General features: G+C 40.1%; 2 protein-coding genes and 1 long non-coding RNA gene across 4 annotated transcripts; 2 read left to right on the top strand and 1 right to left on the bottom strand.

The window, feature by feature from the left end:
* The first annotated feature begins 248 nt into the window (after positions 1 to 248).
* Positions 249 to 6,958, top strand: ddx51 (DEAD (Asp-Glu-Ala-Asp) box polypeptide 51). The gene is made up of 16 exons (XM_030437479.1): positions 249 to 456; positions 741 to 1,072; positions 1,321 to 1,487; positions 1,584 to 1,734; positions 2,058 to 2,203; positions 2,315 to 2,386; positions 2,470 to 2,576; positions 3,521 to 3,629; positions 3,732 to 3,877; positions 4,044 to 4,227; positions 4,331 to 4,446; positions 4,531 to 4,647; positions 5,995 to 6,096; positions 6,180 to 6,243; positions 6,337 to 6,471; positions 6,677 to 6,958. Exons 1-16 carry the CDS (start codon positions 434 to 436, stop codon positions 6,692 to 6,694), a joined length of 1,989 nt encoding a protein of 662 aa, XP_030293339.1. The 5' UTR covers positions 249 to 433; the 3' UTR covers positions 6,695 to 6,958.
* On the bottom strand, positions 3,732 to 9,068 carry LOC115593795 (uncharacterized). Of its 2 annotated transcripts, none has more exons than XR_003986366.1 (2): positions 9,031 to 9,068; positions 3,732 to 4,595 (listed from the first exon to the last, which is right to left on the bottom strand). It is a non-coding gene; the product is annotated as an uncharacterized LOC115593795 (long non-coding RNA). The 2 variants fall into 2 exon arrangements; XR_003986365.1 differs by having other exon boundaries at positions 8,963 to 9,052.
* Positions 8,177 to 27,243, top strand: bckdk (branched chain ketoacid dehydrogenase kinase). The gene is made up of 11 exons (XM_030437480.1): positions 8,177 to 8,579; positions 12,138 to 12,206; positions 12,339 to 12,449; positions 15,312 to 15,359; positions 17,413 to 17,532; positions 17,870 to 17,968; positions 18,442 to 18,515; positions 19,814 to 19,942; positions 22,071 to 22,160; positions 22,398 to 22,553; positions 23,231 to 27,243. Exons 1-11 carry the CDS (start codon positions 8,181 to 8,183, stop codon positions 23,373 to 23,375), a joined length of 1,440 nt encoding a protein of 479 aa, XP_030293340.1. The 5' UTR covers positions 8,177 to 8,180; the 3' UTR covers positions 23,376 to 27,243.
* The last annotated feature ends 123 nt before the right edge of the window (positions 27,244 to 27,366 follow it).

Here is a 27,366-nt window from a genome sequence, read left to right as displayed (position 1 = left end):
CTGATTGGTGAACGTCATCGGATGGGCAGATCCATTCGGGGCGACGGTGAAAAACATCGGTTTGGCTCCGTTTAAGTTTCAATTTTGTTTTTAAAATAAATTTAACCAAATATTTAATACTTGCGTTAAAATAAAAGCCTCCGAAAATAAAAGTAGTATGTTTTTACTTAACGGTTGATTCAACGGTTTAAAAATCAAGTTTATGTGGTCTCGCCCAACTGGTGACGGAAATGCGACCGCTATAGTGACGGCATCAATCCGCGTCTCACACGGTATGGAAAACACATGAGACTGTGGTGATTTTTGCACCACAACTAGAAGTTGAGCATTTATAATAGTTTATTTTCCAATTTGGACGGAAGGAATCGAAACCTAGCGTTAATATATTTCTAATGACGCATAGCTAAATAGTATACAAAAACTTCCTGTTGAAATGTCTCTGTTTCTTGTGAACAGGTAGGACATTTTTCTTTACTTGCTTACATAGTTGGTCTCTTCGTGTTGTCTTTGATTGTTTACAATATGAGAAATAAATATGGACGAAAAAGCTGTCCCATTCATAAAGGAGTTTATTAGATGAGGGCAATTGATTAATGTATATACTTGTATACAAAATATTAGTTTATTAACTATAATTTTTGACAAAAACGTAGATATAAGCATACTGTTCGTTGCTGCTGTGTTGTGCTTGTATGTAAGAAGTTGACTGTAAAATTTGTGTTCTGTCATGTTGCTTGCAGATATCTTGGAGAGGAGGAAGATGGGAGCGCCTCGAAAAAGTCTCGGTCTGAGGCATTGCTGGCTAAGCTGCGGCAGAAGGCAAAAGAAAAGCAGAAGCAGAGTTTGACAGAACAGAGACAACCACCACCTGAAGAACAGGCAGAACAGCAGGATTTCAAGAAGAAAAGAAAAGCTGAGAAGGAAAGCAGTCAAACGCCTCAACCACACAAGAAGAGGAAATCAGTTGTAGAGCCTTCGTTTGCGTCGGACTCTGATTGCAAAGATGAGCCCATCAAAGAGAAAAAGAAGGCCAAGAAAAGTGCTAATGAGAAAAAGAAGGAGGATCAGTCAGGTATGTGCTGGTTCTTGTATACACACGCGCTGACAATATATTCACATTATATCGAAGGCTGTACACACTGGCATGACACATTGATTCCTGCATAAATGTTGACTTATAATTAGAAATATAATTTAGCACAGAATCACCAGCGATGTGCTCGAGGTAATGATTTGTGATGTACCTTCAGTGATGAAAATCCTACCTGCGTAACAAAGCTACGCCTGAGATGATTCAGTTTGTCTGTCTTTGGATTTCAGTAAAAGTCGAAACTCAGGTGATTGGAAGTGCTGGACAGGAGGACGCACAAGGAGAAGCAGAGAAGGCAGAAACAGAAAATGACACACCTACACAAACCACAGAGAAAACCTCTCCACCAACTGGATTCACAGTTCTGGGAGGATTTGAGAACAAACCAGTCCAAAAGGTACAGTGATTTGTCAATGATGATGGAGGGTGAAGGGTCAGGGGTCGCCAGTACCATGTGTATTCATCCACAGTCTGTGTATTCTTTTGTTCGCAGGTCCACAGAGTCCTGCCCCAGTGGCTCGCTCAGCCTGATATGATTCACAGAGATATTAAAAGCAACCTGGTCCCCTTCTCTGATATGCCAGGACTTTCCTCCCATCTCATGAAGAAGTTACAAAATAATGGAATTCAGCATCTTTTTCCAGGTAATGACACCACATCTAGTTACAGTGTGTGTTCAAAGTCTTCAGAGTTTTGAAAATGATTAATTTGAACCATCATGTCTTCAAGGTTAGAAATATGCTTGAGTCCATTATATACTCCCTGAAAAGTAATTGTTTTCAACATAATCTGCAGGGTTCCCATGGCTTCTTGGATAGTTGGAAGTTTTTGAATTTGAGGCAAAGAAATTAAGTCCTTGTGTTGTGCAAAGATAGAAATTTAAGTAGATTTTTTTTGCATGTGTGTTGTGGAACTATTGGTGAATATACACTTAAGATATATTGTGACCTCTGTGACTCTTTCACAGTACAAGCAGAGGTCATCCCAGCCATCCTGGAGAGCACACAGCAGGGGCTGCTGATTGGACGAGGTGGCTACAAGCCCAGAGATATTTGTGTGTCTGCACCAACAGGAAGTGGCAAGACTCTTGCATTTGTCATACCTGTCATACAGGTGAGTTGCCCAACATCTCTTTCAAGACATGCATACAACATGTACGGGCTCTATGGTATGTGTAAAAATGAAAAGAAGAGAAGAGTAAATGAAGATGCGCTCTGCTATCAGGTGCTGATGGAGCGAGTGGTGTGTGAAGTCCGGGCTTTGGCAGTGTTGCCCACCAAAGAGCTCGCCCAGCAGGTCAGAGTCTTAACAACAATGTCAGGATCACATAATCCAGTAATGTTCACTTCAAAGATCAGCTAATAAGTTCTTCTGTTCAGGTTTGCAAAGTGTTCACGTCATACGCTGAGGGAACCAATCTGAAAGTGGTGATGGTGGCAGGCCAGAAGAGCTTCGCTGCAGAGGAGGCGTCACTCTCGGAACACAGGTGAGTTCAGCGTCGTAATAATGAGGAGACATTTTACATTTTACTTCATTAAGGCATTTCAGGGTCTGGATTTTTGAAAGTACATATTTATAAGGTGTTTGCTCCAGTGTTGAAATGTCACAGAGTACATTTAACAAAGCACTGTACCCTTTCTACAGTTCTGACCTAATTGTTCTTTACTGGACTTTCAATTTTATGCAATTTTGCACTTCAACTCCACCACATTTCAGTTAGAAAAGAAAGAGAAAAAGTACATGTTAATTGTGTTAAATTGTTAAATTGTGTTGAGATTATTAATTAGAAAATTGTTCTCTTGTTACAGCAGCTCAAAAGTTACACACAGAGGGAAAACAGTGATTCATTGACAGATAAAAATGAAAACAAGGCAGAACACAAGATATAAAAGAATACTGGAACAATAAAGTGGACAATATTAATAATGCAGACTATATAATGTACAATTGACTTGTCTTTCACATACAGATATGACTACAAGGTCAATTGCACATGATAATTGCACCCATAGTAATACATACATAGAACTAAAATACTAAAATACATATACCGGTAACTTAAAAAAAAAAAAAGTTACACTTTTATTTAATTTTTCTAAAATTATGCATTTTATTTTAAGGTGCACATTTTTTAATGCCATGTATTTTTCTTTTAAATGCAGCAGAAAAGAACATTAATTAATTAATCAAGTACTTAGTATTCACACATGTTAAAACTGTAACTGAAAATATTTGGCGACTTAAAACCACAATTGCAGAGGGTGTCTTTTCCTATCCTACCACCAGGGGACACCATAGGCAATTAGAAATCCTGAAATTATACACATAGGAGCTTTACAGTTGCACCTTTTTTAGGAGAATGAAATATAAATATCAGATGAGGACTTGGCATTTACAATACACAGTATTTGTTCTGTTTTCTTCTTCCAGAGGGGGAAAGAGACGCAGTTTAGCAGACATTGTCGTGGCCACTCCAGGTCGACTGGTTGATCACATCAACAAGAACTCTGGCTTTTGTCTGGAGCACCTCAGGTTTCTTGTGAGTACATAAAAGCTGGATCACCATAAATGACCTTGATATTCGCCAACAATCTATCTATTTATTTTTTAATGGATGCTTTTATGCTGCCATCCATCACAGATAATCGACGAGGCTGACAGGATGATCGACAGCATGCACCAGTCTTGGCTCAGTCAGGTGGTGAAGGCGGTGTACAGATCAGGAAGTGGACCAGAAGCCATGTCCATCTTCAGGAGGACTGAGCCAGCGCATGTAACAGCAGCCAGGTGAGTCTGTGTTTACACCTGAGTCACTTTTTAATGGATAAAGATGAAACACGACCCTCCATGAGCTCAAATAAACAACTTGTGCATTATTGTAGCGGTAGACTATGAGCTGGATAGAGCTTTAAAATGGCAGTGCTTTAAATTTGACACCTGTTTGTCCTCTCAGTCTGTCCCCGCCTCAGATGCCGCTGCAGAAGCTGCTGTTTTCTGCCACACTTACACAGAACCCAGAGAAGCTGCAGCAGCTGGGCCTCCACCAGCCCAGACTCTTCAGCTCCATCCACAGTCAGTCCTCAACAGCAGCTCCCAACCAGACACAAGACCGTTTTGACTTCCCTCAAGGTCTGACGGTAAGAGATGACCTTTGACCTTCATGGAGGAGCAAAGACATATAATAGAAGCTATCAGAGTCTGGCGAAACTTTGTTAATGATCTCCATCTTCATGTTTGTAGGAGTATTATGTGCCCTGTACGTTAAGTAAAAAGCCCCTCCTCATTCTCCACTTCATCCTGCGCATGAAGCTCAGCCCCGTCCTCTGCTTCACCAACTCCAGAGAGACTGCGCACAGGTCTGAGAACACGACACCCAGAAACCAATTTCTTGCACGTATTTTCAGCTGTCCAGCGTGGTTTTACCGTGTTTTCCTCCTCAGACTTTACCTGTTGGTGCAGCTCTTCGGTGGAGTTCAGGCTGCTGAGTTCTCCTCAAGACTCTCTCCTGGTGAAAGAAAGAGGACGCTGAAGGAATTCGAACAAGGAAAGATCCAACTGTGAGTGTCTCTGTGTACATGTGAGCAGTAAAGTAAAAAAAAAAAAAAGTGATCTTTGTTTACCTGCATACAGACGGTGTTGAAGAATAAGTAGATCAAAGTAACAAGAGCTCATTCTGCACATTCTGGACATTTCTGTACAGCAAACTTGATCAGGCATTTAATTTCATGCACCAAGTCCACCTATATACTGTATATACTGTATATACTGCAACCAGTCCTTCAGACCAGTTAATCGATTATCCAAAGAAACATAGAGTTGCAAGAGGTGCATCACATGGCATCTGTCTTAGACCTCTAAAGAGCAATTATAAAGTGAAAATGAACACATAAGACAGCAAATTGAAGTCTGTGCATGTTGGTGAAAATGAGGACAAGAAAAAATCAACAAAAACAGTGATATTTACTGCTAGGTTTCCTTAGAAATTTAATCAAATTTTGATGGATGTTGTGCTTGGAACCAGAAATATAGTGACGCCAGTTTTCTGGCTCTGTATGCCGCGACAGTGCATTTAACGTAAACATTCGAGGTGTGCAGACTTTTGGCTTTGAATCAAAAGTTTTAACACATTTTTTTTTTATAAAATAACAATAATTTTGTCAGTGTCCAACATTTATAAATGGTGAAAAAAGTGGTTAATAAGAGTATGCAAGTTGTATTCCCAAAATGTTTGTCACAGTCTGCTTCTTCTGAGTGATAATGTTGCTCATGTATCATTGAGAAATGTATATTTCGATATATTTGCAAGATATTTAAAGGTTCAATAGACAGCTATTATTGATTAGGTGATATATAACCACTGGATTTGTTCAACTCCCTAATATCAATATTGGTATCAGCAACAGGATCACTTCAGTTAAATATTGTTTTTGAAATTAAATACCGACTGTCACGGTCAGAATGCACTGTTTTAATCTATACCCAGCAAAATACTGACGTGATCAGCATCAACTTAATTGGCTAAGAATGTGACTTTGATTGTGCTCACAAAGCATTGTGTAGAGAACAAAGTCACAGGATAATACAGATCCAGACAGAAAGCTAAACAAAGATGAGTTGAACATAAAAGCAACCATAGTTTTTATATGCAAACAAGAGCTTGTACAACCAACTACAGTGTATATATAGGTGAGATAATTACTATAAACTCTACTGGTAACTCTGCGAGCACAGCAGGCAGTAGTTTTGATCATGGATCTAATAAAGCGAGTGCAGATTGTGTGAGAGAGTGTAAACGTGTCTGTAGCAATCTCAAAATGTATTTTTCTTTATTTGCTTAGTCAGTCAAAGATTATGCAGAGTGAGCCTTAATGAGCGATAAAGTTAACCAGCATGTCATCCTGAAGGTTGATCAGCACCGACGCAGCTGCACGAGGCATCGACATCAACGGGGTCAAATGTGTTGTGAATTATGATGCACCACAGTACATCAGGGCATACATTCACAGGTGAGCTGTCCAACGTTTTCAGACACTATAAGGTTTACAATGAATGTTTGCCTTCATTTACATTGTGGCTTGTCTGTGTTCAGGATTGGAAGAACAGCAAGAGCAGGAAAAGCAGGCCTGGCATTCACCTTTCTGCTGGGAGTTCAGGTAAAACACATCTACATAATAACACATTGGTGAGAGAGGCAGATGATCAGAATAAACAGTGGACCAAATAAAATGTTCCTTTGTCACCCTCAGGAGAAAAACTTCCTCCAGATGGTGGTGGAGGCAGGGAGCCCTGGGATTCAAAAGCAGATCGTTAAACCGGAGAACCTGAAGGGTATGGAAGCCCGATACGAACAAACCCTGCAGGAGCTGGCTAACGCCATCAAGGTACAGTCTCAAACACATTCAGTCAATATTGAGCTAGACTCAATACTGACTGAATTAAAGCAACTCTTCTTTAATAAATAAATGTAAAATGTCTCCAGACATTCCATACCCAAACAATTCAAGTTACAACAAGTCATCTTATACCTGACAGCTGTATGTATTAAAAAATACTGACACACATACTGATTTGTGTTTTCCTCTACAGGATGAGAAGGCCAAATAACTGAGTGAGCTTCTGAGCTGACATCTGCACCATTTCCTATTTTTCAGCTATATTTGGAGATATTTATGTTGTTTTAATAAAACAAAAAAATGTCTGTGTGTGTGATCAGGCTGTTGATTTCAGCTCCACAGTGGATAACCCAGCACAGGAGAAGGACTTGCTGTTATCAAACACACCCTGTGAAATAGTTTCATTGTTGAGGCAATGAGTGATTTATGTAGGTTATTTTTCTGACTCTGAAAATAAACAGTGTTCAGTATTGAGCATATTATATTTCATTTATGAGAGTGGTGTTGTGGCCAAAACTGTACCAATAAATATATTAAGAAAGACAAAAAAGACAAAAAAAAAACATATAAAGCAATATTTCAACATGACTTTCTTTTAGCTTACCTTTAATTAATTTTCATAACTGCAATTTGTTTTTAATCTCAGTGTTTTTTATTTTATTTTTGAATGTTCTTCAGTGATTTCATCATTTCATGATATGTGAATAAAAAAAAAAAACAGTTCTGTGAATGAACCAGAAGCCAAGAATTTGATGTGTTTCAGCCATAGATACTTCACACTATTCACTGGCCATGATTGAAAGTAGTGTTTTGGAGTTTACAAATGTCTTTTAATGGCATTTATTCCCTTCTAATACCAAAGATTTTTTTTATTGAATACGCTGTACAATAAATATTATTAATGGCCCTCACAACTTACCAGCGCTCAAGGTAACATCTTCAAGTATCTTGTTTTATCTGACCGCCAATCTAAAAGCCAAAGAGCTTCGATTAACAATAACATAAAAAAGTGAAAAGTGTGATGCTCATTACTCTAAACATGTCTGCTTTTGATTTTTACAGTTTTAGTTTATTGTTGTGTGAAGGTAAATACTTGTTTGTGCACATATGTTCTTACTTGTTCACAAAATGTTAAAGTAAGATGTTTTTCTTTATTTCAGATGAGTGATAACTGGAAATGCACTACCTAAAAAAAAACATGTTTTTAGTTTATGTTAATTAGTTAGTGGAAACTTAATGCCAACAGTAAACATTCAGTGAGGATTGGGAATGGGTGATTCCCCAAGTGCCAAACAACAAATTCTTACCCTTAGGGCCAGCAGGTCAATCTGACCTTGTCAGAAATGTAACTACAGAGAAAGTGAGGACCAAATAAAGCTAAAAGTTGCAGTACTTATTTGTTTTGTGTAGGGATATAGAGAGGGGGATTTGGCCTGGAAGAAAACACACATGACTTGCAAACATACATGTGTACCTGAGAGAAAAAAACCCCACACACATCTTGAAGCATGTTGACCCTGTCCCCTTGAGCAATCCCAAATCTAAAATACTCAGGAATTGTTTACCGACTGGTCCTGTTCCCTGCAGTACCGTACAGTAGTGTAGGGGGTGCTGTTGAGGCGGGTTCGCTCCGCCTCTGGCCGACTTGATTGGTTCAGCTGTCATGTCGTCGCTCCAGCATTCTCCCCTACTGGCCAATGCGCACAAAGCCCTTTCTGTACCCTTTCTCTACTGTATTCACATACTTGCCTTTGTGCACCATTACGACGCGACCCCAATGGCCTCGTAGCGACACTAGAATTCAGTGCTTGTACAGGAACAGGGCCACCCTGTTCACACACACAGCTTGTCTCCAAATGCGTCCGGGACTGGCGGGTATCGTGGAGATGCTGAGCGGTGCTACCTGCAGGGCCAGGCCGAGGCTCGGCAGCCTCTTGCTCGCCCCCCTCACCAAAACAGTACCGCCGATGTCAGGCACAGGGAGCAACAGATTTCGGTCCACATCCTCGATGGGGTATTCAGAGTTGGCAAGAGAGCGGTCGAAGACTGTCACGTCGTTTTACAACCAGTCTGCAATTGACGTTTCTGCAGAAAAGGTGAGGATGTGACATTTTGCCCGTGCGCTCCTCTGAAATCGTGCTCCCACTACTGTTGCAACGAGGGCGTAAGCTAGCTCTAGCTTGATAGTAACGCTAGCCGTTAGCAGGGCTTCTGCTGAGTTCACGGACACACATTAGAGAGTATGAGCAATGTGCATGAATGTCCGTCACCTCGATGACACGTCCACCTTAGAGTTTAAAGCGGCCTAGCTAATGGTAGCTATATTAAGTTACTTCGGGACCCGAGAAAAGTTGGATAGCATAGACAAAGGTGCCACCAAGAAGGTATTGCCTATGGTTATTGTAATTTATTAAACCGTCATATCAAACGATATAAAATGGGTGATACTTGTATATTAGACGGAAGCATAATATACTACCTTTTGATATGCTTGAAGGATATCAACGTTGTTTAAGATGACGAGTACGATTTATAAAATATATTTACGAGGCAAGCCCGTCCGTTAGCTCCAACCGCTATTTGACCGATATTCTCCTGGGGGCGTGAACGTAGCGCCACCGGTTTTCATCGGAACATTATGTTTTGCTAGCTGACGTACGCTAATTTAGCACAAAATAACACGGTGATTTCGCTCATACTGCCAGTCCAGTGGTTTGTAGTCTGACCTACTGAGAAAACCTGTCCGTAAAAAGCTGTCATTAGGAGTAAAGTACGCAACGTGTATATGAGGATTGACCTAAAGAGCGTTGATGGTGTGAAGTTTCAGCGATGGAAGTCGGTTGACCCAATTAACGTGAACTTGAAGCCAGCGTTCGACGAGGCAGCTTTTATGATATTTAATCCATCGTTAATGTATTTTCAGGAAATGTAGTCTAATTGTGCGTTGATTCTTGCATCCATCAATCAGTTTTTTTTTTGCTTTGGTAACTTTGACTATAGTTATGTTTGACTGTCTTAGAAAGGGTAAAGCAAATATTTAGGATTATTAATCGAAGGTCGATTCAAAACAAAAGTGCCAGGAAGGTTATCTGTGTTGTATTTAAGGAACTGTGTCGTCTAACATGGATAGATTTTCACCCAACACACTCCTCCCCCTCTGACTTTTTGGGTCACTTTTTCCCCAACTTTTTCAAAAGAAACATTGATGCCTCAGTGATTTGTCCATAACTTCTCAGTCAGAAAAACAAACATCATCAGGTTTCTTGACTTTGCAGCAAAATGAGGAAGGAATTTGCAGACGCACGTTAGCTGAGAATACTGAGAGAGAGAAAAAAACAACCCCACCAGAGCTTTGTCGGCCACAAATGACAATGTTGGCAATAGTACCCGGAGAGTCGTAAACCTGTTTCACAAAGACTGAGCTGCTGCCGAGTGAAACTGCTTAAAAGAGCACGTAGCCTCTTATCACAAAGACCACAAATCTGGCTGATGGCGGTCAGCTGCAGTTTATATCCCCTGACTTATGGTCACACATTAACCTGCTGCAGTAGGTCCCAAACTGGGGCGCAGGCCAGTGGGCAAGTCACAAGATGATAAAAGTGGGAACAAATTATTACATAATTTTTAGAGCACATTTTAAAGTAGTGTTTGCAAAGTGTTTTGACAGACAAAGCAATCGCAGGTTACTCAGGCAGAGGACATCACAATAAATGCTGAACAGTCAAGACAAACGGAAAGAAGCGAAAACTAAGAAGAGGCTACAGGACCTGTTCAGTAAGAAAAATTGATTTTTGAGTCTCATTTGCAGAGCGTCAGTTTTTGACAAGTTGGGAATGAGACTGAAAAATCTACTTTTCTTACAAAAAGGTCCTTTTAAGAAAAGAAGGCAAAATGCAAAACACGAAATGTCACTATGAATTAATACAAATATAAAGAATAAAAGCACTAAAAGGGTGATAAAAAGAAAGGTCAGATCATGTAAGAGGAATTAGAAACGCATACAAATGTTTGAAAAAAGATTAAGAACAGTGAATAGACTAAGAGAAGTAAAGAGAGACAACTTCAAATGAAAGCAGGTCTTTAAACTTGTGTTTTAAAAAGTGACTGACTTTGTGAAAGAAAAACTTGTGCCTGAATGTACTGGATGGTGACCGAGAATGAATCGTAATCTTTTGCTGACCTTCTCTCAAGTCACATTCAGGTCAAGTTTTACACTTGTACATTGTGCACTTGTACATTCCTGCCTTTCTGCACTTGAGCAAACCCTTTCTCAGCATCGTAGCTGGCTTAAATGTTTGATTAAGGTGCGCCTGTGCCCATTTACACCTGGTATACACAAGAGATCTGATCACAATGCAATTATGCACATTAGCACCCTTGTATTAATTTGTCCTTATCCAAATTAGATTTCCATTTGCTGAATGCTCCTTAATACAAGGCGTAAATGGGGGTTTTAGCAAGTATTGACAGTGACAGTGACACCAGTGCTAGATTTTCAAGGCTTTCTTCACAAGCAACAGCTACACATTAACACCTAACAAAGATTATTCTTGGAAAGAAGTTTTACATTGTAGTGCTGGCCTATCCGACTGGTGGCCCATGGGCTGAATGCGGCACTTAAACAACCTCATTGTTGCCTACTGATCATAGTGTCAGGAGGCTAATTGGCCCATTTGTTAGTTAAGTCTGTTGCTGAGCACAAAAATACTATTTCCATCACAAACTCTGGTTGTCAAAGCAATGGGAATTTATGAGAAACGAGCTGACAACCTATTTCGAAGATTAAGAAGATGCAACGTTTTTTTTCCTGTACTTAAGTCAAAAGCTCCAACCACTTGTTACTCTATCAGTAATAAAAAGTGCATTTTTAAACATATTTAAATTCTGAGCTTTAGAGGTCAGACATGGAGAATGTAAAAGATCGGCACCTTGGCGCTTCACTTTTTTTCAAATCTGGCCCTTCAAAAAAAGTGCCTGAACAGGCCTGCTGCAGAGTATCTAAGCTCGAGGGAGATTTTGTCCATGTGATTATCATGAGCTGCTTTGGAGTCATTGTCTTATAGCCGCAGCAGTCTTTGCTGAGTCGGTGATGTAATCATTGCCCTGAAATCCAGCACAGCACAGTGATTCATTACCGACCACACACTTTGGAAAAACACATTACAGGTTTCTGTCCCATAATACACGAGAATTAGGGACTGTTTCTAGCTGAGCCTGAGCAACTGCTTGTGTATACTGTACAGTTACATTAAAGGCTTTCTTTTCTATTCTGAATTTGAAAAAAGTGTCGATGTGGAGTCTATGGGATCACGTTTCTCCATTATATTTGTTAATTGTATATCTATTAGCAAGACACATTTTTGAGAACAGTAGGAAGTGTAGTCCTTGAATACATGTTCAAACGTAGATGGATTTAACGACTGTGAGATTATATAAATACTATTTTTAAAAGAAAAAGACGACAAAGTTTTGTGGTAAGTATGTTGTAATTAAGGACGTGACCAGAAACAACTACTGGCGCCACCTCGAGTAAGGCAAGCTAGCTGGAAAAAGTTTAAGTGAATACAGCTGAGTTGTGTTCTGGTGAATGATGGTTTGACCTGCTGTTCTGAACTTGATCGTGCGTGTAATTAAACATGTTAATGTGTCCCCAGGCCTCAGTGCGACTGACACTAGCCACCCTGCTGTATTCTGGAAAGTCTCCTGATGGACACCACATCTTGGTAAATGTTTCAGCCACATCGAGAGAGCTGCCAAGTGTATGTTTAATGAGAAACTCCTCGATCTCTGTCAATCTTCACTCATTTGCTTTCCACTGTTTTTCTTTGTGTGTGTGTGTGTGTGTGTGATCTCAGAGCAGTGCCAAGTATCTACACAAGGAGCTCCCCGTACGAATCGCCCATCGCATCAAGGGCTTCCGCAGTTTGCCCTTCATCATCGGTTGCAACCCCACCATTTTGCAAGTGGTAAGAACACGGCCGGCAAACCACGTACAGCACTGCCCTCACCTATAGTGTGGAGCTATACATGAAGCGAGGAGGCATCGGCTCTTCAGCAGATTCTATAATAAGAAAGTGACAACTGGGCCACCTCACGGGAGGATCGTGGCTGAACTTTGAACGACATTAGGGAAGGTGCTTTCACTCTGCTGCCGCCTCCATTATTCCCAGTGTGAAGGGGTGGATGTGGCTCAAAAGGTAGAGCTGGTTGTCGACTAATCACAGGTGTTGGTGGCATGATCCCCAACTCCACATGTTTGACGTGTCAATTCCGATATATGAAATTAAACACTCCCATCATCATATTTGGTTGTCTCCTGCTGTCAAATAGCAGGTGCGCACCCACAAAATCGACTTTAATCTTATGTGTGTAAATACTATGGAGTGTGTTGTACCTTGAAAGCAATAAAGATATATGTTTCTGAACAAAATGCAAGGTTAAAAGGATTCCAGTATGTCTTAGTGCAATTTTAGTTTTAAGAATATTATAATGATCATCAGTTATGATATTGTGAATCACAGTTATGTTGGACAGGACCATCATGACATGATATTTCCAAGTGCTTGAAAAAGCTTTAGAAATGCTGGTCATATAGCTGACAGAACATTGTCAGTGGCAGCACCTCAGTGTCTGATTTGCATAGATTATAAGTATTTTATGGTTTACTGTCCCGTTTTTAAGATCCTGTGTGAAGAGGTCAAACTTCCGCAACATGTGTCATATACAGACAAACGTGTTTTGGCTTGTGGCCTTCATCAGGCTCGTCAAAAACTCAAGGAGAAACACATTGGTGTGGCAGTTTAGTTGTGTATAAAACAGTACGAGTGTTGCTGGAGTCTTCAGATTTTTTCCGGTCGTTCTTCAGAGTAGTTGAACTTGTGCCAGAAATTCCCACTCTGCTTGTATAATACAGTATAATGTGGCTGGCAGCAGAAGTAACCTTCAGTGTTCAGTATTTAGGTCAGCGTGACATGACCCATTAGTGATAGCAGAAGCTTTGTTTTTACAAGAGCAGGGAGTGTCAGAGCGGAGCGTGCACAGTCAGCCTTTTTACTTGACTTTTTCTTTTTTCCCGGCTGAGACACTCTGTTTTAGCGCCCGTCTCTGTAAAGCCTGGTTTATGCTTCTGCGTCGCGGCGACGGCGTAGCTACGTCGTCGACCCTACGCCGTCATTGAGCATTCGAAGTTCTGCGTCGAGGGAACATGTTGTTCTGCAATTCACCGCCAAGCCGCTAGGGGGGTGTGGCTGTGTCTTTGTTTGGTTTCGGGGGGTTCATATCGGATTCCTTGGTTTTCTTCCGGTCAGACAGTAAACAATGGCAACTGAGATGGAGCGGGTGTTTTTGGAGATGGAGCTCGTGGATATTGAACAACAAATGCTGTTATACTGTTGACCGGAAAAGCAACTGCCGGAAATGACGTTCTGAGCGGACCAATCACAGTCCTTGCCGTTCGCGTCTCGACGTGACGCGTAGTCAGGATTTTTTGGAGGCGTACGTCAGGCTACGGCGTAGGGTCCGCGTAGGGGTCCGCGTAGGGGTCTGCGTCGCCGCGACGCAGAAGCATAAATCAGGCTTAAGGCCCCCTCCCTCCTGAATGCCCAGTGTGCTCTGATTGGTCATCTAACACACGCCTTAGCCAGCTGCTCACCGACTCGCCGGTCGGCCCCGTTATGTTTTTAGCTTCCGGCTAGCATCATTTCTACTGTGAATATAGGCATCAATTTCGCAAATGTGATGTCAAGAAGTGATGGAATTAAAGGCGGGTCTACTGGCGAGGCACTGCAGGAACAGTGTTTTCTGTGGGAGAGTCAAGCTCCCGTTGGCTCAGACTTTGGGCTTGTTAACTTTCAAGTTCTTTTACATGCAGAAAAACCTATATAACACACTGCAGGAAAGGAAAAACATTTAAAGGAATAATGGGTCCTTTAATCCACATTATTCCTAGCCCTCATGATGCATGACACATAAGTGATACCAGCATTTTACCTGATCACCACTTAAACCCATTTGTACGCCAATGAGTCGGTTATCATGTATTTACGCTAGACCCACCGAGCACCGGAAGTATGACCCATAATCGTATTTCCAATTTTCCCAGCGACTTTCACAGGAAACTCGTGTACAGGGACTGTTTCTTCACTGGGTGGTCATTTCAGTGGGAAGTATGTGAAACATCTACAGCAACCAGGACATTTCCTGGAAACACACATTGCTGTTGAGTTTTTCAAATGCCATTTTGAACAAACAAAATTCCTCTAAACCCCCTCTTGCAGGGAGGAGCACACACAGTTAATAGATATCAATGTGTCATGTTTTTCATTTTCAGTTTAATTTGTTCCCTGGCCCTCCATGTGGGAACAGAGTAGCCCCCTTTCTGTGTTCCCTGCAGTCCTTTCATAACCAATTTACCAGCTCTGCACGTCTCATTGCTGATGAACTTTCACCTAGATTCCCTCCTCAGTGCCGATTACATAAAGAGCAGTTCCTTTTGTCTGCCACCAGTTGTAATGTAGGTCAGGGTGGCTTGACTGAGTCTGTCAAATCTTCTATCAAAAAGAAGACGGTGATTGAAGAAGATACAAAATTAAATCATTTAAACTTGAATTTATAGGTGGAACAAAGCTCACTTTTTGGGAAGATCATTGTTGGTAACACAGAGAATTCATCACACAGCGGCCTCATGAAATGTAAACCACATGTGGACTTGTCAGTAGTGTTGTGGGGCCCGATTAGGGGCCGGTGCTGGTGGTGAAATGTTTTATGGTTGGGTGGGTGGACGATCACGGAGAATTGGTCTAACTAAAGCCTCTTGTTTTTCCTTACAGCATGAACTATACATCAGAGCCTACCACGTGCTCAGTGACTTTCCCCCGGTGAGTGACACACACAAGGTCATAGGTTCAAGTTCTTCATGTCTCCGGGAGCAGCTTCGCTTGTGGTCACAAACAGGAAGTGTGAACACTTGGTGTCAAGGTTTTTGTTCTGCCTGCTTGTAGCGGCTCCAGGATTGGTCCATCTGTTCAGAACTTAGCCAGTCTGCATGTAACCCTAACCCACAACTCGTACTGCTTCTTTCAAAGATGTTTTTCATTAAATTTATTAAATTAAAGCCATGTCTTAAAATTTGTATCTGATGCAAATCCCCCAACGGTTATTTGCTTTGTAATAAAACCAAATACTTTTCACAACTTTAGATAAACATGCAAAACATCATGTTTGATGAGCTGAAACCACTTTATAATGTTTGCATTATTTTTAAGTTACTTGAATGATTGACCAGTTCTCAAACATGGCTTTGCTTTAGGTCTGCAACAAACAATTGTTTTTCATTGTCAGAAAATAGGAACAAATCAGTGCCTTCCAAAGCCCATGATGATGTCCTCAAATTTCTAGTTTTGTCCACAACCCAAAGATAATCAGTTTACTGTCATAGAGTTGTAAACAAACCAGATATATTTGCATTGAAGAAGCGGGGAATAATTTCTTAAGAAATGTCACAAACTGCTTGAACAAACCTGAGCAGGATACGATTTATGATTTATTGTACTGCTTAGATTCTGTTGATACAGAATAAAACATGACCTGACAGTATATTCAGGGTTATAATGTTTATAATGGCTGTTTTTTAGCCAACCAAAGCTGACAGCTTGTGCAGTCTCAGTCTTCGGGTTCAGAGTGGATTCTGCTTCATAAAACATGCACAGTGTGGAATGTGGGTCAGTCCTCTTCAGATATTTCTTGATTAGCAGTGACGGTGAACAGGAAGTTACTTTATTTAGCTCTTTTTCCATCGTTGAATACTTGGCAAATAAGAAAATTGTGCCAATTCGCTGCTGTGTCAGTACATGTGAGACTGCAGGCGACGTCAGACCTGCTGAGCATGTTTTATGTTCTGTTCTGTTTAGCTACCTCAGGCTTTCATAAAATTCAGCAAAGCACATCTGTTGCTTACAGTATTGTTATACTACCTGTGCTAGAACTGTTCTTTTATCAGTAAAACTGAAGGTTGAAGGCCAATCCCTTGAGAAACTCCATGAATCATTCTACCATGACAACAGTTAAGGCTGGCCACAAATCTTTGTCTCTGACCCCAGACATGTCCTGTACAATGACTGCAAATTGCTAACATCAAACTGGAGATACAGGATTTCGTTGGTACGTTTAGACTGCAGCACTCTTTTGTACATCAGTTAATCCTAGAATTAAATACAGAGCCTAATCCCGGATCAAATGTACGTTCCTTATATACTGTCTGCTGTGATTATAATGTTATGTTAAATGAATGCATCTTTTCTGAAATGTTGAAGCTGCGAAAATTGCTGAACAAATTTAAGAGTTAATCCGACAATAAAGCATTATCAATCACATGATCATAAAGTGTGTGCAGGGATGCATTTAAGCTTTCTGACTTATATACTTAATAAAGGACAAGCTAAACCATAATGAGAGGTGCTGCAGTTACCTGTGTTATTGTAGTGCACATGGTAAACTATAATGTATTAATATAGAACGTTTCCACATTCCTAATCCTTCACCATCACTGTAAAGGTTCTGTCAGTCAAATCAGACACTTTCTGCAGTCTTAATACTTTCACAAAAGGCAGAAAATTGAGGGATTCTGCTCTTTAATCCCCTGGAATGCCTTTGTTGGGAAACATTTTAGCAGAAGCTGTAGAGTTTCACTGATGGTAACTTTACAGTGGAAAAAAAGTTGAAGAGCCTAACAGTAGAGACGACTGGAGAAGTTTCATAATTGAAAAGCATTTCTATTAAAGCAAGTAAGAAAGACTCAAACCAGCAGTGGTTAATATGACAAAGAGGCTTTTCATTCAAAAGGTAATGAAAGGCCTGTCTTTTAAACATGGCTTTTTTTTAACATCACGTTCACATCAAGTGTCCATATGAAACGTTTTCTTCTGTTGGCAGATCAAGGATCAGGAAGTGGAGGCTCGTTTCTGTAAGCTGGTGCAGCAGCTGCTGGACGACCATAAAGATGTGGTGACCATGCTGGCACAGGGCTTCAGGGAGTGTCGCAGACACGTCCAGGTAATAACTGCACCTCCAAAACTCTCACAACACCCTGTGATGGAAATGATTTCTCACTAGACTTATGTAGTAGTATTCTGTGAAGGATATTTTACTTATTTCATCAGATTAATTGATTCCTTCAGTTGTCAGAAAGATCCCATTAAGGATCAAAACTCGACTCTTAAAAAGTAAATATTGCGTCCTGAATCCAGTTCCTAGATGTCTCATTCTTTTGCTTACGAAACCTGCTACTCTGATTTTGAGATTGATCAGGTTTCACCAGCGGTTTGTTTTTGGTGCCACTGTTGGAGAGATGTTCAGAGAGTTTAAAGCGTTTCCTTTACCACTGTTGCAGGATGAGACAATTCTCCGCAGCTTCCTGGATACGACGCTGTGCTCTCGTCTGGGAATCCGAATGTTGGCCACGCACCATCTCGCCCTCAACGAAGACAATGTACGTCTGACCGTTGCTGTGTTGTTTTCTTGGAGCAGGATATAATTTAGGACACCTGAGTCAGGGTTGTTCTTCATCACATTTCCTTACCACATCTCTGACGGCTCACGATATTCGTCGGGGGGTAAAACTGCGCCCGTCTCTGACTTTCCCACCAGATCCGTGGCTCTCAGCCCCAAGCAGATTAGTTACTAATGAAGTCTTCATCTTTAAAAATGCTCATTTATGATAAAGTGAATCAACAATTAGAAAAAGTGCATTTATTTGGGAATACAAATATTTTCAGCTGGAAGAAAGCATCAACTAAGTTGCAATGTTTGTTTTGGCAGTTTAAATATCATGTTAACGTGTAACAGCAACTGAATTCATGAATTGAAGAGAAGGATCATTGATATGTATTGTCCACACATTTTTAAAAGTAGTATTTTAATTAAATCAAGTTTATTAATTAATTATTTTTGTTCTTGTTTCAGCCTGATTTTGTTGGGATCATATGCAGACGTCTCTCTCCCAAAAAAATCATCGAGAAGTGGGTGGACTTTGCCAGGTAATTGTGTTGCCACACTGCTTTGTTTATTTATCACCTATAGATGACTTTCTGCTTCTGTATGAGCGCTCTGTTGACTGAGAGAAGTCAGAGGTCAGCTGATAACACCCTTCAGCTGTGAACCAGATATGAGCTATCATTCCTGTTTACCTTTTGTTATCTTATTGAATGACCTTTTTGGAGTCAGACACTTTTACTGAGTTCAAAGGAAAGTTAACACAGAGTGGGACTGTAAATCAGAAAATCTGATTGAACATTAACTGTTTATTTGTTGGGACATTAACAGCTTGTGAACACAGAGAAATCAGCGCATTTTAATTACAATTACAATAGCAAAAAAGCTTAACAAAAGTTTTATTTCAGCGACACTAGCAGCATGACTTTAAGGATTCAATGTGTCAGCCACTTTGGTTATAATAACATTCCCTTCAGCCTCAGCAGGTTAGTGGCAAATGGCATATGTCATCATGCAAAACACAAAACTACACTACCATTTTGGGAAAAAACAAGAGCCCAAAAGTCTAAAATAAACTCAAAAGTTCCATTTCAGTCGAACCATGCACAGTGCCATAACATGTAATTTGCTTAGGTTGTCCTGTTTGCATGCCCCTCAATACAAATTGATCTCTACAGTATACAGCCCTGTACACCATGACACCAATAATGGGGCTCAACACTGACTTTCAATATCTGTGACCATGCTGGAAGTCAGGCATCTGCTGAAATGGACAACATAGCCGGTAACCATTTTCAGACACCTAATATAGCAAATCGGTCGATTAACTAACTGTTCCAGCTGTACTTGCAAAAATGTGTCCAGAAAAAATGCAGCGTTTCTTTCTGAAATGTTGTGGAGGAGAAAGAGGAATGAAAAGAAAAAACAGACAGTTAAATGAACAGAGGAAGTATACAATAAAACAAGATTCAATATATACTACCTGAGAGAAACTAATGCTTTTCATCTGTATTAAGACTGTCTCATAAGAGATGAATAAACTCCGGTGGGGATGAATTTTTATGTTTATTTCAATAAAACTCAACTTTAATAAGTTGCTTTATTGTTAATTGGTAAAAACGAAACCCCTAACCCCATCTTGGCAGCAAAGACTGTGTATGACGCATATGAAAGTTTGAGAAGCACTAATCCTAACCCTGTTAGGCAAGGCCTTTACATTACATAGTAATCCGGTAGATCACCGGTAGATCACATTCTATACCGGTAGATCACATTCTATCCGGTAGTATCCGGTAGATCACATTCTATACGTTGCTGTAAACACTCCTCGTGTGTTCCTCAGGCGTCTTTGTGAGCACCAGTACGGGAACTCTCCCAGAGTGAGGATCAATGGACATGTGGCAGCTCGCTTCCCCTTCATCCCGCTGCCTCTGGATTACATCCTGCCCGAGCTCCTCAAGAATGCGATGAGGTGACTTTACCACTTATACACACTTTGCGTATTGATATTTTGATATCTCCAGCCTTACTATCTGTTCCTGTCGTATGGGATCAAGAGGTGAAAATCATGATACAAGAGATTTATTACAAGTTGGGATGAAACAATAAAGCCAGTTATTGGTGCAATTCATGAGACAGTTTTCATAATTAACTGCTACAAATGTGTCATTTCTTAATTTTGCAACATGCAAAATTTACCTGATGTTTGAAACTTGGGGAAAACAATTGCAAAACTTTGCTTTATTTTTCAGTTTTTTGGTCCTTTTGTTAAATGTATTGTCAGTGGGTCGTACTTCATCTTTGACATAAAAGATCACAGCAAAACCTTCAGTTTTAATTCTGATCCAACCCAAAAGGCTCTAGAGCCTTCAGATATCATCCAATTAAACTGCCTTCTCTAGACTTTATTTCTCTTATGTTAAGAAATGTATTAGTGATTGAGAAATGACCTTTTGGAGGAGGATTTTCAATTTGAGTTGTATGAAATCATAGTTAGTACCATGTAGATCCAGATCCAAGATCCAGCACAGTGTTTGTAGGATACAAATAACTCTTTATTTAACATTGATGTAATAAAAGCTTTATTCGTACATTAAAAAATGTTTTTTTATAGTTCTCAGTGACAGTTTCTAATAATAGAATCTCTTAAAGGACAAAAATAAATTGCTTTTTTTTTTTTTTGCGTGAAGCAACAAAACAATAAAGAAGTGTCCTGAAGAGAACATCTTCATGAAGATGAAGAACATTCTTCATCACATCAGCTGACAACAAAACAACTGAGAACAGATTTAAAAAATACATATTAAATAGCCAAACAGGAAAAAGAAAAAACAGAAATGAGGGATCTCACAGTGCTCCTGATCGATCCTTATTAAGCACCCAGCTTGAGAACAAAAGCTTCTGCACGCGTAGGACTGCACTGCCATTAAATCAATTCTCTCATCGAGAGAGCTGAACTGAAATGACCTTAGCTGGAACCAGTCCCGCAGTAAAAGACAAGACATGCAGGACATTCTGTTCTTTGTTGAACTTCAAACTTCAAACAAGAACAAGTGAGGCCTTGTGTGGTGAAAATCTGTATGAAGAATTTACACAATCAAGTATAGCTCATGTACAAACAGATTCATATAATCACAGGTTTGTTTAGGTCGGTATTGGCTAAATCAAATTAAAAAACTTTTTTTTTTTTACATGTAACAGCTGCATTTACAATTAGACAACAAATCTAAATGTTGTCCCTTAGACATATTCATTTACTCTCATTTACTTCATTTTGGATGTATTCAGTAGGTTTTCACAAAAAAGGAATTTGTCTTGGTATCTTGGGTGCATAACAATAAACATAGTGGGAGAAGGAGAAAGAAAACACAACTACGACAAAAGTCAAGGATTAGATAAACAAAATAAAAAGATTAATAGTTAAAATATGAATTAAATTATAATTAAAATATTACATGATAAAGTATAAAGAATATATGCAATGTACAGTTGTATGCCAAAACATGTGTTTATTTAAAAATATCTTGGCTTCATGAAGTCGTTCTCTTTTTTCATCTTTCCTTCATTAACCCCTCTAGAAGCATCTATAGTAAAAGATTATTCTCATTGTAAACATCGGTGTAATAACAACAAATGGACTTTTTCTGTTTTTGACTGCGAGAGAAGACAAGCAATAACGACTTCATTCTGTGTTGTTGGGAGTTACTGTGGTTAGAGCTGGAGGAACATTTTCTGGCCGGAGTTTCTGGCTCTGCAGTGTGTTGCTGGCTACATTCCCCTCAGCGATCTTGATTGCTGGTTAAGAGGACAGGCGGATTTGGAAAGCTGCTCTTGCTTAAGTAGACTTCATGTCAGCATACACACAGGTCCTTTTAGCTTTTTGAAAATTGAGTGTGCCCGGCCAACATTTAGAAAAGCCTGAATGTTTTTTCCATTTTATAAACAGAAGGTTAGTTTATCAGCTGTTAACTGAGAAAACGCAGATTTTTAACTGCAACATTGTCTGACATCTTCTTTTGTGTGTGTGTGTAGCACAAAAAAAGCAACAGCACCTAAAACAACAAAACTCTCCATGACATCCATCTGTTTTGTCCCTGCAGGGCCACCATGGAAAGCCATCTGGACACCCCATACAACGTGCCCGATGTGGTCGTCACCATCGCCAATAATGACATTGATTTTGTCATCAGGTGAGTGCCTATATGTTGAAATAATATTTAATTATGTTCCTTAGTGGTGTGTGTTTTTATGCTGTGGAGAGAGTGCGCATTGCTCTCCTCAAATACAAAATCCAACTTTGAGGCCATGTCAGAAACAAATCTGCTGTTTTTAACGAGTTGGGAGTGTTTAAGCTTAAAAAAAAAATACATGACAGTGGTCAACTATTTGCTCCTCAAAGCTTAAAATGTTCTTTTTTTCTTTTTCAGGATTTCAGACCGTGGTGGTGGCATCCCTCACAACATCGTAGACAAGGTGATGGACTACCACTTCAGCACGGCTGAGGAGAGCGCACAGGACCCCCGCATGAGCAACTTCTTCAACAACATTACCAACAGTGGGAACCAGTCCAGCCCCATGCATGGGTACGAATTTCAAATCCGTGCTCAATATTTACAGGTGTTTTTTGACTTTGTCTACACTAACATGGAAATATCTGAAGTGAAGTGTAGACAGAGAACCTGAGTGTTTGAGTGACGTCAGCTAACGTTCAAGACCGGCATGCGGGGGCGGTTGATTACACACAGGAATGTAAGCAGTTTTAGTTTGGTAAACAGCTTTTTTTCATTTGTAAATATTCAACCTTCAGCAGCACAAAACGATGACACACTGATGCTAAAGCCCAGTATCCAGTGGTTACTTCCACTGATGGAGTTGCACTTGGGGTAGAAACTATAAAATCTGCATCTTAGAGTTGCTTTACACCTTTTCAACATCTCATTAATATTGAGTTTGAATTTCCTCGCCAAGACTACAAAGTGCCCCTTGATAAGTTGGCCACAGCGCAGTGTGTCAAATGTACTGATTGCATGTCAACATGGTGAAAGAGGGCGAGGTGAGAGTGGAGTTTTGAGTTTATTAAATCATGACATCCATGTCCTCTGATGACCCCCCGTGAAGGCTTGGCAGTGGCTTCTGGGTCCACTGGTCTCCCGTATTTACCTGCGGGTGGCATTTCACACTTCATTTCCAATCAAGTTCATGTTTTCTCGACAACAGATCCAGGCGTCACTTTTGCTGACTGTGTCTTTGTGCTCTGCAGGTTTGGCTTCGGCTTGCCCACTTCCAGGGCCTATGCTGAGTACCTGGGCGGCTCTCTCTCCATACAGTCTATGCAGGGCATCGGCACGGACGTCTACCTGCGTCTGCGCCACATCGACGGTAAGGGAGAGAGCTTCAGAGTGTAAAGCTCCCCGATGGTCGACCTTGAAGATCCGAACGCAGGAATCAGGCCACGCAGGAGGACAGAGGGTTTCCCATCAGGAAGAAGGCTGGCATGGACTACAGGACTTTGGTCCACAGAGTGATAGCCTACACAGTATGTTGTCAGAAAGCTCCCAAATTCACCAACCTACTACTTGTTCCTTTTTTGTTTTTTGCCTTAGACTGATTATAAGCTATGTTAGCTCTCAAGTTGATGATTTCCGTCGTTTTTCCTTTGTCTTTTCTACCCTGTGACATGTCGTCTGGAAGTTTGACGGGTTGTATGAACTTTTGAATGTTTAGGTTATCGGGACAAACTGTGCATGAAAGTGGACGTTGATGTTACTGTGGAAGGAAGGAAAGGAAAAAGAGCTTCAGTTTTAAAGAAGTTCACTCTGAAGTTACGAGTCACATAGCCTCAAAATAGACGTTTTGAAGAGAAAGGTTTCAAGTGAAACTTCTGAGACACTCCAGCTACCATGTCAAAATCTCCATTAAAGTGCACAGAGCTGCTCGCATGTTTCACAATGATCAATACGACCTTAGTTTGAATAGCCAGTTCCTTCCTGTACGTCATCAGCTGTTTGTTTCAAAAGCCAAGGTCTGCCAGGGAAAGCTTCAGCGTCTCGCGCTGTAAACCTCAACCCTTGACGACCCGTATCAATATTCTACAAAGCCTTCACTTCATCAGCTGCTGCTGATAAAAGCAGAAGAAACTGCCAAAACACCAAAAGCTCATTAACATTTTCTGTCACACGCCGTGATGAACGTCTTTGTTTAGAAGTATTTTTGCGGAGCTTTCAGGCGAGGAAGCCAACCGAGATGTTCAGTGGCCTTAATGTGTGACGCTGCATGCTTTCTTTTGCTCGTCTTGTTTTTTTCTCTCTTTTTGTTTGTTGCCTTTATCGGTTCACACAGATGCACACCATGTCAGTTATTTCAGTCCGATGTTAGGTGTTTTTGCACAATGAGTAGATTTCCTGTTGTAATGCTCAACACTTGCACCAATCATAGCAGCTTTTTGACTTTATTATAAAAACTTTCAGAGTAACAATATACCAGAGAAGTATTGTCTAATGTTTTCTTCTTTATTCTTTCTGTTTTATTCGACTTTAGATGTTTTTTTTTAGAAAGTGTGTCACGTGTATTTCAGATTTTCGGTCTTTTTGAGATATGTTTTGTAAAAGATTACATTTCAGGATGGGTCTGCGACAGAGTTACTGTTCAGTTCAGCTCAGTTTGGCCGAGGTTGCTAGTAATTTTTTAGGTCCATTTCTTCAGATCACAACTTGATGTGGGTTTATTTTAAATTACCTTTATTTTGCGATTTCTGCCCTATATTTCTGCTATTTAAAAATGTTCAGTTCCCTAATGACTAAGTATGCTTCAAACAATCGTTTGAATCGCTCCAATGTTAATGCCGCAGGAATGAGTCCTAAAACCCGCAAATAAGTCAGCATTTTCGCATTTCCGGTTCCCTCATCTCAAAGTAAATGGGTTTTTTGAAATTATTGTCATTTAGGTGCCTAAAATAAGGCCTGTGCTTAACAACAGCTTAAGAGAATTTCTTGATTTGTTCGATGGCATAAAATATGTCAGTAAATGTTTGTAATATAAAGAGTTTACATATCTGAAAAGGCTGTTGCTAACAGGGCTAAATGGGACTGAAGAGGTTGTTGGGGACTCATCTCTTCAAACGCAAACTAATGTAACACTAACTTTCAAACTTGTACATTTCAAGTGTCTAAATTCTAGTGTCGGTTAGTTGTAGACTTTCAGTTGCCGACCAATAAAAGCGAGGGAAGTTGTTCTGCAGAGGATTAAACGGAGAGCTTGACGGAGATGTTCAAACACAGCGCGCCTTAAAAACATCTAGCTGACCTCTGCGTCCGTCACAGAATGTTACAAAAGATGTCTAACACAATCAATTCCGCCATCAGAAATGGTGTTTCGGACGCTTTTTAAACGATCTGACGAGCATAAGTGTAGCAGCAAGAATGTGATCCCTCAACCCACACAGTCATTTTGTCCACGAAATGCCAAAACACCAAGAGTTTTTTTTTTAAGCCCATTATTTTTGCAATAGTGAATAAATTAGAAGATTGTTTCCTGATATCAAACTTTTTCATATTTTTTTTTGGTTAATCATCTCAGGATAAACAGGTGTCTGCACTCATTAAGTCATTCCTCTCAACCCGAAGACAAACCGATGAGAATCATTTATCTTCGGGGAAAAAAAAAAAAAAAGTGTTGTGATTATGATTACATTGTTGCTGTCAAGCAAAATGACACAAAAATCAAGTTGTGATCTCCAAGTAACGTTAGAAAAGTCACTAGCAAACCCCGGCCACTCTGAGTTTCCCAATGGAGTCACGAGTCAATTAAAAACGGCACAGTCGACATTATTTGCTTTCTGAGTTTACGCCCCGATAGTTCACCACAAGCACTCCTCACATTTTGTTGAACATTCCCCGGTGAGCAGCAGTTTGTCAACCGAAACGCTTCAGTTACACTTTAGTTTTTATGCGGTGGGAGCATTTGTTACTATATTAGCGTTATGACGGTATCTTTTTTAGCAGAGAGGGTATTGAGAACCTTGAGCGGTTAATAACAATATTGGAAATCTATGAATTTTGTAAACCATCAGAAGCTTGTATTAAAATCCATTTTTATCATTGGCCATTTCATTCATAGAGCTGTATCATAAAAAAAAACTTTAGAATGACATACATTGTATAGCGTACCTGATATGAAAATAGGACTGATTTCTTGTTGTTGTTGGAGAAAACCTATAAATAATATAAAACTTTAAAATGTTTTATATCTTACAATTGAACTCATTGATCTGCGTGGATTTGCACTCACAAGTGCTACGTTTACATACAAATGTCCCTTGAGTTAAAATGAGATGTTAGCTTTTGAGACATGGAGAAAACACGCGCGAACCACTTATTTCAGTTGTGAGATATTCAAACATTAAAATAAATATTTCAGGAATTAAATCAAAATTGACTATATGAAACTAAAATAAGCCCGTGTAACTCACAGTCCCAGAGTGACGGAGAACGGCCTCTATTATCTGTATTCCTCCCGAGGCTTTGTATATGAATAAATGTGTTTATTGTGGCTCTGAAGGTCTTGAAGATGTAGTAATATATGTAGATTATGCATGTAAAGGGAGGGGGGGGGGGGTTGGTCAACAATGGTTTATGGTTTGTGTCCCTTTTGAGACACAGGAAGCACACAACTGGCATCACTCTGAGGTTTTTTTTTTCTTCTGCTGGTGAAATGTTGAAGGTAGTTTGTACATTATGGATTTGGCAGCCAGGCTGGGTTATGTACCGTCTGCCCCCTGCTGGCTTCAAAAGACAAGTGCAGGCAGACTGAAAAAAATACTGATTTATTCATTGCATCGTTTCAGTTTTTGAAGGGGGGGAAAGATGAGTTTCTGAATTTCTATTTTCCAGATTTCTGATTTTGTATTTGGTGCAGATAGACAAAATAGAGAATAAAACGCCGCTCACTTGATTGAAATGAGGTTGTGGAGCCATATACTGTCGAACTGAATGAGCAAAAAAGCATCCACACACTGAAATCTGTGATTTGTTTAATGTTTCTGCACAGTTTTAAGCGTGGAGATGCTTTTTAGACAGAAAATGAAGATCAACAAAGAGAAAAACAAAAAAAATGAAATGATCTCCAGTACAAAGCCGAATATTGGAGTCATGTTACTGACTAAATGTGCTGCCATGGAGTGTTTTGTCTCCTAGACTGAACGTAGTTTCTCTCACATGTTTTCTGTTGTGTTCAGGACTCTGTAAACATTAAATTCTACTTGGTTTGGAAAACAGTCACACTTGCAGTCTTTATTTCTTGTGCGTCTCGTGTCCTAACTATCGTCCCACAGGTATTGCGGGGACCATTTGCAGTATGTATTTGACCTGTGGCGTGCAGCAGAGCGAAGCCTCAGCTGAG

Source organism: Sparus aurata, chromosome 13 (assembly GCF_900880675.1).
Source record: "Sparus aurata chromosome 13, fSpaAur1.1, whole genome shotgun sequence".
Taxonomy (NCBI): domain Eukaryota; kingdom Metazoa; phylum Chordata; class Actinopteri; order Spariformes; family Sparidae; genus Sparus; species Sparus aurata.
This window is presented reverse-complemented; position numbering and strand designations above follow the sequence as displayed.

What these genes read in the sequence shown, in the direction of transcription:
- ddx51 (XM_030437479.1), top strand. Translation starts at nt 434, where the DNA reads ATGTCTCTGTTTCTTGTGAACAG. An exon ending in TGGAGCACCTCAGGTTTCTT is followed by an intron (nt 3,630 to 3,731) that starts GTGAGTACATAA and finishes CATCCATCACAG; the next exon opens with ATAATCGACGAGGCTGACAG. An exon ending in ATCAGGGCATACATTCACAG is followed by an intron (nt 6,097 to 6,179) that starts GTGAGCTGTCCA and finishes GTCTGTGTTCAG; the next exon opens with GATTGGAAGAACAGCAAGAG.
- bckdk (XM_030437480.1), top strand. Translation starts at nt 8,181, where the DNA reads ATGCGCACAAAGCCCTTTCTGTACCCTTTCTCTACTGTATTCACATAC. An exon ending in CTGATGGACACCACATCTTG is followed by an intron (nt 12,207 to 12,338) that starts GTAAATGTTTCA and finishes GTGTGATCTCAG; the next exon opens with AGCAGTGCCAAGTATCTACA. An exon ending in AGTGTCGCAGACACGTCCAG is followed by an intron (nt 17,533 to 17,869) that starts GTAATAACTGCA and finishes CCACTGTTGCAG; the next exon opens with GATGAGACAATTCTCCGCAG.